The 11,055-nt window shown below is 38.7% G+C and overlaps 1 protein-coding gene across 3 annotated transcripts in view; it reads left to right on the top strand.

Moving 5' to 3' along the window:
- The first annotated feature begins 82 nt into the window (after nt 1-82).
- LOC104985718 (DNA excision repair protein ERCC-6-like 2) overlaps nt 83-11,055 on the top strand; it is a 158,752-nt gene continuing 147,779 nt past the window's right edge. Inside the window, exons 1-2 of one of the 3 annotated variants that reach the window (XM_010836019.1) lie at nt 83-641; nt 6,081-6,505. In XM_010836019.1, the coding sequence (XP_010834321.1) occupies nt 560-641; nt 6,081-6,505 (507 nt within the window). In that variant the 5' untranslated portion in view covers nt 83-559. The remainder of the gene's footprint in view (nt 642-6,080; nt 6,506-11,055) is intronic. The other 2 variants (XM_010836018.1, XM_010836022.1) reach the window with 2 other exon arrangements.

The following is an 11,055-nucleotide window of genomic DNA, read 5'->3' as shown; positions in this document are numbered from 1 at the left end:
CCCCCTCCCAGCCTCTCTCTGCAGCCGCAACAGCCGCACAAGGCAGGCAAGCGATACCAAACCGCGCGCTACTTGCAACTATCGCGGATCTTTGTGTTGCATGCTTTCTAGTGGAAAGACGGCCTGAAGATCGCTCCGCCCATGTAAACCAAGATTTTGTTATCGTGAGATCCCGTGGACCGTAACGGAGCCAGTTCTCGCGGGATTTTCCGAGTTCGGGTTGGAAGCTGCGCTGGGTTGCAGAGGGAGGCTCAACAGTGAGAGGCAGGAGGGTAAAGGGTCGAATAGGCAGCCTGTTGTCTACCCTCGCCGGCGGAGCTCCAGGCTAGTAGGTGAGCGCTGCCTTGCCAGCTACCATAGCGTCCTCCGGCTCTGCCGCTGTCGCAGAGGCCACCGTCCCTTCTCCCTGGACCCCATCAGGCTCCACCTTTGCTCCCTCCGTGCCGTGACGTCGAGCTCCAGGGGAGGGCGATGTACGGAGGGTGGCGGAAGGTGGAGTTTGCCACCCTCCGCCTGCTTACCTCCTCCTGGCGGTCCTCTGCCGCTTGTGGGGTGTTAAATGCAACCTGGCTGCCAAGCCCTTCCCCCTGGCCAGATGGATCAGTCTACCCCGAAGCCCCACGCGGAAACCAACAGCAAAGGTATAAGCTCCGAGCTCGCCTCCCTGCCCAGACACCTGTCTTGACTGTGTAGGATTGGACCTGTTCATGCCAGTTCCCTTGGGGTCGGGGTTTTACCCTGTGGCCTCTGTGAGTGACAGCTGGAGATAGTGTACCCCCTCTAGAGCGGGGACTAGTTCTTTGTGATTCAGTGTTGAGAAACTCTGAAGTCAGACTGCCCTTGGATCTAGTGCTGGCTCTGACAGTCATTTGCTGAGCAACTTTGGGTAGTTTGCTCATCTGTAAAATTGAAATCATTATTGATTGAGTTCTTTTGACTATTAATTGAGATGGTGTCATGCAAAGCACTTAATATGACCCAGTGTCTGGCTCATAGTAAACATTAAGTAAATGTTTGGTATTTTTATTCTCTGTTGTATGCCTCAGTCCTTAGTGAATGGTAGGTTCATTATTAAGTAGGTGAATATAGATTGAGATTAGTTCAGTTTATTACACATTATATGTGATGTATTGAGTCAGGGTCACCTTTAATGGGTCACTAAGGGTGGTTTAGGGAGAACATGGTTATCTGCCACAAGTCATCTGGGATGTCTTGGGAGAACATGGTTATCTGCCACAAGTCATCTGGGATGTCCTCTTGCCCCCCACATTAATAGTTTTCATTATTAATAGTGATAAAGCAAAAACTTACAGATATTGAATGCTTGTTCTGTGCCTAGAAATATGCTGATTGTTTACATGTTTTATTTTGAGCAAGATACTGATCTGATTAAATAGATGAGGAATATAGAACCAAACTTCAGAGACTTTTAAGTAACAAGCCTCAGCTCTGAAGACTAGAAATTGATGACACTATCACTCAGGGACCACAAATACAAATACCTTTAGAAACCTGGCAGGTAAAATAAGTAGATGAAGCTGCTGAGTGGAGATTATAGTAACTGGGATGTTCATATTTCATTTAAAAGGGGGCAGGGCTACTCATACTTCAGCCCCCTGATGTGAAGAACTGAATCATTGGAAAAGACCCTGATGCTGGGAAAGGTGGAGGGCAGGAGGAAAAGGGGATGACAGAGATGGTTGGATGGCATCACTGACTTGATGGACATAAGTTTGAGCAATCTCCAGGAGTTGGTGATGGACAGAGAAGCCTGGTGTGCTGCAGTCCATGGGGTCACAGAGAGTCAGACACAACTGAACTGAACTGAGGGCTACTCAGTTCCAAGGAATTGTTCTTTCATGTGTGTACTGGTACAGCATGGTAGCTACAAGTTCAGATAGCTTGATTCACATCCAGGCTCTGACACTTTCTAGCTGTGTGACTGTGGTTAACCTTTATCTGTTTCACCATTTATAAAAGGGAACTAATAATAGTATTTACATGAAGTAGTGAACAGGTTGTTGTAAGGCTTAAATGAACTACTATGTATAAATTGTGTGCGTGGCACACATAAACCTCAAAATGTAAGCTCTATATAAATATTTGTTAATCTGACAAGTATTTGAGTTTCAAACATTGTCCTCAGTGTCCAGAATTTGGCAGTGAACACAAATTGTCTCTACTCCGGGGAACTGAAGGAGATAATCAATAACAGATATTTCCATTTTTTTTCTGAAAATGAAATCAAGCAGAGTAAAGGAGGAGAGAGTGGCAGGGAGTGGTATGTTAGATTGAGTGATCAGAGAAGATACCTCTGAGGAGGTGCCATTTGAGTAGAAGCCTGAATGAAGTGAGAGAATCAGTCACATTGGGATTTAGGGAGAGGGTTGGTGGGAGAAACAGAAATCTCAGGGACTGAAGATGGGAGTATGCTTGTCATGGTTGAAGAACAGCTAGAAGGCAAGTTTGGGATGAAATCAGGAGAAAGGGAGGAAATGAAGTTAAAGTGGACATAGGGACCAGATTGTAAGGAGCCTTACCCCCCATTCAGTCCAAAAGGAAATCGTCCTAATTTAAACTATTTGTTCTGGACTTTGAATGCTGAGAGATACTGCCCTAGATCAAACTTAACTGAATCTCCTTAGTTCTACAAGTTACCCAAACTCAGAAACCAAATATAGATTTCTATAGATTGTTGTGTGAAGCCCATGAGGTTTTTGCACCTGCTATATGTACCCCCCGACTGACATTCTTTGCTTAAATTTTCTTCCTTTTTAAACTGTTTCTTTAGTCCCTCTTTCTTACAGCACTCTTAAAGTAACAATTTCACATGTGTGAACTTTTTAGTATTTGTCTCTCTCACTAGATATCAAAGTTCTATGAGATTCAGAATGTGTTTTTGTTAATATATTCAGCAAGTTTGTTGAGTGCCTACTGTGTGCTGGCTCTGGGGATAAAATTTTGAACAATACAGACATTTTCTTGGAAAAGATACTATTCTCTAGTGAGAGAGGCAGATTTTTAAAAAGTAAACATGATAATTAAACATTGTGGTATGTGCTATACAGGCAGTAAAATACTCAGGTACAGAATAGTGGGGTACTTTAAATAAGATGATCAGAAACAAAATCTGTGAGGCAATGACATAACAATAAGTGAGAGAAGACCTGCTTAGTATGCTTGAGTCAAAGGGAATATTGATATATTTTAAGTTGGAGAAGTAAGTAGGGGAAAATGATACAGGATCACGTAGACCATAGTAAGAAGCTTGGAGTTTATTCTTTCTGCAGTGGGTAGTTATTAAAAGATTTTAAATTAAAGATTTAGTGATAAATATTTTTAAGTAGTTGATACTGCAGCTATGTGGAAAATGGACTGTATTGGGGAGATAATGTCAGTGGAGAGAATGGGTAGAGAACTGAGTCCAAAGCAGTAATTTAGGAGAAAGCCAGACGTTGGCACATTATAGTCAGAACCAAATTCAGCCCAACATTTATTTTATTTTTTTTTATTAATTTTATTTTATTTTTAAACTTTACATAATTGTATTAGTTTTGCCAAATATCAAAATGAATCCACCACAGGTATACATGTGTTCCCCATCCTGAACCCTCCTCCCTCCTCCCTCCCCATACCATCCCTCTGGGTCGCCCCAGTGCACCAGCCCCAAGCATCCAGTATCGTGCATTGAACCTGGACTGGCATCTCGTTTCATACATGATATTTTACATGTTTCAATGCCATTCTCCCAAATCTTCCCACCCTCTCCCTCTCCCACAGAGTCCATAAGACTGTTCTATACATCAGTGTCTCTTTTGCTGTCTCGTATACAGGGTTATCGTTACCATCTTTCTAAATTCCATATATATGCGTTAGTATACTGTATTGGTGTTTTTCCTTCTGGCTTACTTCACTCTGTATAATAGGCTCCAGTTTCATCCACCTCATTAGAACTGATTCAAATGTATTCTTTTTAATGGCTGAGTTATAGATAAAGTTTTATTGGAGCACAGCCATATCCATTTGATTATGTGTCTGTAGCTACTTTTGTGTTACAAAGGCAAGCAACGGTATAACCTGCAAAATCTAAAATAATAAATAGCTAAAATCTGACTCTACAGAAAAAGTTTGCCAATAGTTATTTTGAAGAGTTGGTGGCATGGAGGAAAGGGATGGCTTTTTTTTTTTTTTTAAGTAGAACCACCAGGACATTCTGATGGATTGAATGTAGGGAGTAATATCAGAAGAGGAATAAGGCTGACTAAAGGTTTTCTACCTTGAAAAGTTGGCTGGACAGTGATTCCTTTTAATGAAATTGGGAAAAACTAGTTTCAAACAGAGTTGGACATGACTGAGCGACTTCACTTTGACTTTTCACTTTCATGCATTGGAGGAGGAAATGGCAACCCACTCCAGTGTTCTGGCCTGGAGAATCCCATGGACAGAGGAGCCTGGTGGGCTGCTGTCTATGAGGTCGCACACGACTGAAGCGACTTAACAGCGATTTCAAGCAAGGTTTAATGACTGTCATTTTTGACATTTTTCTTCTTCATTTTTATACTCATAGTGTGGTACAGTATCTGGTAAATAGCTGGTATTAAATCATATACATTGATAATAAATAAGTTAATGAATTAAACCTCTAAAAAATTACAAGGCATATGCCGGATAGGCAGACAAATCATATGAAACAAGTAATGTGTTAAGACTTACCTTAAGGTTTAACATAGGTTTTAAGGTTCAGATAGTACTGTTATGAAAATAGGGCCCATTGACTTATCTCTGTATAGTGAATCGGAGTGTTATTTTCACATTAGGACGTTTTTAGAACTCAGACAGTTTGAAAGCAAAATTAGAGTGGGAGAATATATTTTTTTTTTGCTGTGCTTCTGATTGTTATATAAAAACAACTTTATCAAAGTTAGAATAATGGTTTTACTTTTGAGGAACAACTGATGAGGAATAGCATAATGAGCTATTCTTACTGAAGAGAATATAGACATACTAGTTATGATCATGAATGGTATAAAAGCCTAATTCAGAATCATTAGAAAGACCCTGGGGAACTACCAATGATCATATGATCTCTGCGAGAAATATATGAAAAAAAAATAATTCCTAGTATTCTTACAATTGTGGCCATACAATTCCTCTGGAGTTCTTGTTATATGACATTCCATTAGGAAAATTATTTTTACTTAATTTCCTCTATTTGGCACATTTTAATTGTACCAATATTATACTCTGTAGAGGCTTCCCTCCCCACTCCATAGTACTGTATTTTCTGAATACAAAATAAAATAGCTGTACAGTTAAGCACAGAATGAATTCATACATAGAGAGAAGTCAGACTTTTCAAAGGATAATGAAATGATAGCAGAAAGAGATCTTAGAATTCATCTCATTCTTAAGAACTTCAGCTTTTCAAAACCTTGAATGGAAAAAGCTGTGACAGAACTGGTACATGTCACTCTGCTGTTGAACTGGAGATTCCCTTGATTAGTCGTATACAAATTCAAGGAACGTTTTAGAAACAGCCGTATTGACAATGAGAAGAAATAGCTTTGTTCAGAAAAAGAAGATGGAATAACTAAAAAAGCAGACAGAAGAATCACAAAAATACAGCTGTTCAGAGGATTTTAGCTTACCTATTACCAAGTCCTATTCACAGTTATTCTGCCATATTATGAATGTTATACATGATGTTCATGAGTCATCATGAATATTTAACTAAGTGGTTCTTAATCCTGGCTGGGCATCAGAATCACCTTTTGAATTCAGCAATAATAACCAACCACAATAATAAAACCAAATGCCCATGACCCATATCCACCTAATCAGAATAAATAGATTAAACATGTATGGGGAGATTATGACACACAGGGTGAGAAAAACTGGAAATAAATTATATACCCTTTATTATGATAATATACTTTAGGAAAATACCTATAATTTGTCTTGTTTCGGATTTTGGGAAGGGTATTTATATGAGGAATATTTTTTTCTCATAGAAGTGGATAAATGAGGTGTTACTTTAAAAGTTAGATTTGGAAAGTTTATTTTCTCCTTTATTATTATAGATATATGGCATCCAGGAGAACGATGTCTTGCCCCTTCTCCAGATAATGAAAAACTTTGTGAAGCAAGCATAAAATCTATCACAGTGGATGAAAATGGAAAGTCATTTGCAGTCATCTTATATTCAAATTTTCAAGAAAGGAGAGTACCTCTTAAGAGACTTCAAGAAGTGAAATCTGTTAAAGATTGCTCCAGGAATTTTATATTTGATGATGAAGATTTGGAAAAACCTTATTTCCCAGACCGAAAATTTCCATCGTCAGCTGTTCCTTTTCAATTATCTGAAAATGGAGACTCTATTCCTTATACTATCAATAGGTATTTAAGAGACTACCAAAGGGAGGGAGCCCAGTTTCTCTATGGACACTTCATCCAAGGAAGAGGATGTATTCTCGGTGATGACATGGGACTTGGAAAAACTGTACAGGTATTTACTTACTTTATAATTAAAATTTAATAAAGTCATACATATTATGTCATGTGTATTACATACATGAGTGGATACCATCTGCAAATTTCTGTTTGTATCCCAGAACTTATTATAATTATTTTGTGTGTGTGTTTGTCTCACACAGTATCTTAAGGATGGTGTTTAGTCAATTTTTTAACCTCAGTACTTATTTAGTACTATGAAATACGTTATTTAAAGTAATGTTTTAGTATAATTTGACTTGTTTTGACCTTTGATAATGTTAATACTAAGATAATAGTTATATTTAGATTAACCTAACTTTCTTAGTGATACCTTATGGAAGGAAAGTATTCTGACATTTGTTAAGCTACACAGCATGGTTAAACTTTCTGCAGGCCTTTTGTCATATTGTTTGGAGTTTATCATAGCAGAAGTTTCTTAGTCTAGGATCTCTGGGCCACTAGGAATTCAGTTGGTGGACTTTAGAGAGGCCTCTTGTTTCTCTAAAATGTGTGCCAGAATTAGCACATGTATATACTTTTCTTCAGATAGGCTTATGTTAGGTATCTATTGCCGTATAACAAATTATTCCAAGATATAGCAGCTTGAAACAATACACATTTATCATGTTACAGTTCTATGGATCAGGAATCTGGGTACCATTTAGCTGGGTCTTCTGGCTGAGTTTCTCTTAAGGCTACAGTTATTTCAAAGTTAGACTAGGGAGGATTCACTTCCTATCTTTAGACTGAGGCCACTGTTTCTGCATGAGCTATTAGCAAAGCCCTCCCTTGGTTGCTTGCCACCTGGGCCATAGTGGGCATGAAATATAGTTGTGGATACCAAGAGGTGGGAATTTTTGGGAGCCTTGTCAGAAACTATATACCACAAAGGTTTGTAATTCAGAGGATTAGAGTTCTGAATCTAGACTTTATACTAAGCAATCACTCTGCATTTTCAGGAGTGTTTGTCTAGTGTGTGATTAAGTCTTTTTGTGTTTCCTTCTTTACAACTGAATTTAAGCTATTTTTTTTTTCATGACAGTTCCATTGTTAGTGGAGTTCAGAGGTAAGTGAAAAATTAAATTCACTTTTATTTTCAAATCAACAGTTGAAAATAGCCAAATAATGGCTATGTTTTAAGTTCTGGTGTAAAAAGTTAGGGTAAAATTAAGTCCCTCAATAATCATAGTATACTACTTTTAGCCGTACTCTATTTTCCTTTAATCTTAGGCAATGCACATAGTTTGAGACTTGCACATTGAAGGTGTTAAGTAATTGCTTGTGGAATAAATGAATTTACTTTCTCAGGAGAATAGGTTCAAAGAATAAGAAAAGAGCCTTTGGGAAACTACCAGCTGTGACCGAGATAGGCAGGTGACTACTAGAGGAAAATAAATAATAAAGCCCTCTGTGACTGTCTTTACATATACTTTTACTGTTTGTTCCATGCTAGAATGTTCTTTCCAACATGATTTTGACTAGTCAATGCCTGATCATCTTCAATATCAGAAACATGAGGTGCCACATCTGCTATGTGAAGATGGTATTATGCCTTCGAGCAGCCGAGGAAAGATAACATTTTTCAAACTGTAAAAATTGTCTTTGAATCTTTGATTTTATATTCATTGATATCATAAAAAATGTCATTACTATACATTTTTAAAATATAGGTATAGGAAACCTCAACCCTGCGACAAATGGTGGGATTGCTGATAATTACAGCTTTCTTTGGTTATTATCAATACCATCTTTTGCATGATATGATCTTTAGTTGATTCAAAAGCTATACAAAAATTTGAAACTTCTTTAGATCATAAGTCATGTTGTTCCCTCAGGAATATAGTAATGAAGAAAATAATCATATTTTCTTTATTTTCATTCATGGAGAAAATGCCATAATACCCAATGTGAAAGGTTAATTAACCTCCAGAGCCACAAAGCTTTTAAAGCAGAAACAAAACTGTCCTAGCATTTTGAAGGTAAATTGCTTTTCTCATTTCAGCGTGTATTAACAGTCCAGATTTTAGGACGAGAACTTCGTAAGGATAAACGGGCCAGGTGCCCTTTCAAAATAACACATTGTTGTTTCTGTTGTTACTTAAACCAAGCAAAAATCATCGTACTTTGTTTGATTCCAAAATACTCTCTTACCTTTTTATCTCCCAGGAAGATGAAAAATAAGGAATGTAGGCTTTTAAAAAAAAGTATATAAGAAGTAGACAATTTTTGCTATGCCTTCTGTTGGTCTGAGAGAATGTTTGTTGCCTTACTGCCCCATCTCTGATTTATGCTGATTTATGTGTGTGTGAGAAAAAACAGACTATAAAAACGTTTGCCTGACAGAGTTTCAGAGGAATGTTTGTAAAAACAAAGCTTTTCCAGAGTGATGCATCAGTTCTGAAATGCAGTTTTTGCCCTTTTTCTATTCTGTAGGTGGCTGATTAAATAGTCTTTTGTTCTTTTCATCTTTAACCATAACTTTAGAACTACTGTATTCCACATTAAAGCAGATTCTCTTTTTTTTTCTTTCAGATTAGTTTTGTAAACTAGCATTGTAAATATGTTGTTCACTTCTGTGAATTAAGGTTTTGATAGACCTCTACTGTGCTAATATGAGTGATAGAGAGGACTGCTAAGCTGCTAAGTCGCTTCAGTTGTGTCCGACTCTGTGCGACCCCATAGACGGCAGCCCACCAGGCTCTGCCGTCCCTGGGATTCTCCAGGCAAGAACACTGGAGTGGGTTGCCATTTCCTTCTCCAACAGAGAGGGCTAGATCTACACAAAATTATGTATTCCCTTTGCTCTCTTGGAGTTGTGCTCAAATGACAGTTTCCCAGTTTCCTTTTCCCAGTCCCAAATGACTGGTTTTCCAGTTCCCCTTTCTTCTCTTGGGCTTGTCAACAAAGATGAGGGTCGAAGTAATTAGTGCTGTTTACACTGCTGGTTGGAGAATGGCAACCCACTCCAGTACTTTGACCTGGAAAACCCCATGGATGGAGGAGCCTGGTGGGCTACAGTCCATGGGGTTGCTGAGGGTCGGACACCACTGAGCGACTTCACTTTCACTTTTCACTTTCATGCATTGGAGAAGGAAATGGCAACCCACTCCAGTGTTCTTGCCTGAAGAATCCCAGGAACAGGGGAGCCTGGTGGGCTGCCGTCTCTGGGGTCGCCCAGAGTCGGACACGACTGAAGCGACTTAGCAGCAGCAGCAGCAGCACACTGCTGGTACATAAACTCCATCTGTGCTGTTCTTTCCATTCTCCCTATGTCTATCTGCTTTTTGGATGTCGACACATTGCTGCTACATTACCTTAAAATAATGAGGTAAAAAGTTTGTCAGTGATTTTACGTTAACTCCTCTAGTTATGTGTATTCTCAAATAAATTCAAATTTATTTTCATTTCAAGTCACTTTTTGGGGGTAGGTAACTAATCTGTTAGGAAGGAGTGTGGATTATTTAAAAGGGATGCAAAGGTTTTTCTTTAAAATTTTTAATGTATTTAGTGAATTAAGTATGGGAATTCCCTGTGGTTAGAATTCCATGCTTTCACTGCCAAGGGCCTGGGATCAGTCTCTGGTCAGGGAACTAAGATCCTGTAAGTAGCATGGCATGGCCAATAAATAAATTAAAGGGATGTAAAGATTTTTCTTTAAAATCACTAATGTATTTAGTGAATTAAGTAAAGCTAATCCATAATTAGAGCTTACAAATTTAATCACTTTTATGGAACTTCTTCTAAAGATGAGATTCTTCAATAAAATAGGCATTTTATATATCTTTGTTTCATGGAATTTGACAAGTTAGAGCTAATATTTTATATCATGTTAGATGAGCAGATTGAATTATGAATTGTCATGGTTAGAAATATATAGGAATACCTCAGAGATATTGTGGGTTCATTTCCAGATCACTGTAGTAAAGTGACAGCATAATAAGGCAAGTCACAAGAATTTTTTGGTTTCCTAGTATACATAAAAGTTATATTTACACTGTGTTATATGACCAACCTAGACAGCATATTCACAAGCAGAGACATTACTTTGCCAACAAAGGTCCATCCAGTCAAGGCTATGGTTTTTCCAGTGGTCATGTATGGATGTGAGAGTTGGACTGTGAAGAAAGCTAAGCCCCGAAGAATTGATGCTTTTGCACTATGGTGTTGGAGAAGACTCTTGAGAGTCCCTTGGACTGCAAGGAGATCCAACCAGTCCATTCTAAAGGAGATCAGCCCTGGGTGTTCTTTGGAAGGACTGATGCTAAAGCTGAAACTCCAATACTTTGGCCACCTCATGCGAAGAGTTGACTCATTGGAAAATACCCTGATGCTGGGAGGGATTGGGGGCAGGAGGAGAAGGGGACGACAGAGGATGAGATGGCTGGATGGCATCACCGACTCGATGGACAAGAGTTTGGGTGGACTCCGGGAGTTGGTGATAGACAGGGAGGCCTGGCGTGCTGCAATCCATGGGGTCACAAAGAGTCGGACACGACTGAGTGACTGAACTGAACTGATAGCCTAGTAAGCATGCAATAAATAGCACTGTGTCTAAAAAAATGA

Source organism: Bison bison, unplaced genomic scaffold (assembly GCF_000754665.1).
Source record: "Bison bison bison isolate TAMUID 2011002044 unplaced genomic scaffold, Bison_UMD1.0 scf7180017864057, whole genome shotgun sequence".
In the NCBI taxonomy this organism is placed as follows: Eukaryota; Metazoa; Chordata; class Mammalia; order Artiodactyla; family Bovidae; genus Bison; species Bison bison.
Note: the sequence above shows the minus strand (reverse complement) of the source record. Positions and strands in the feature narration are given on the sequence as shown.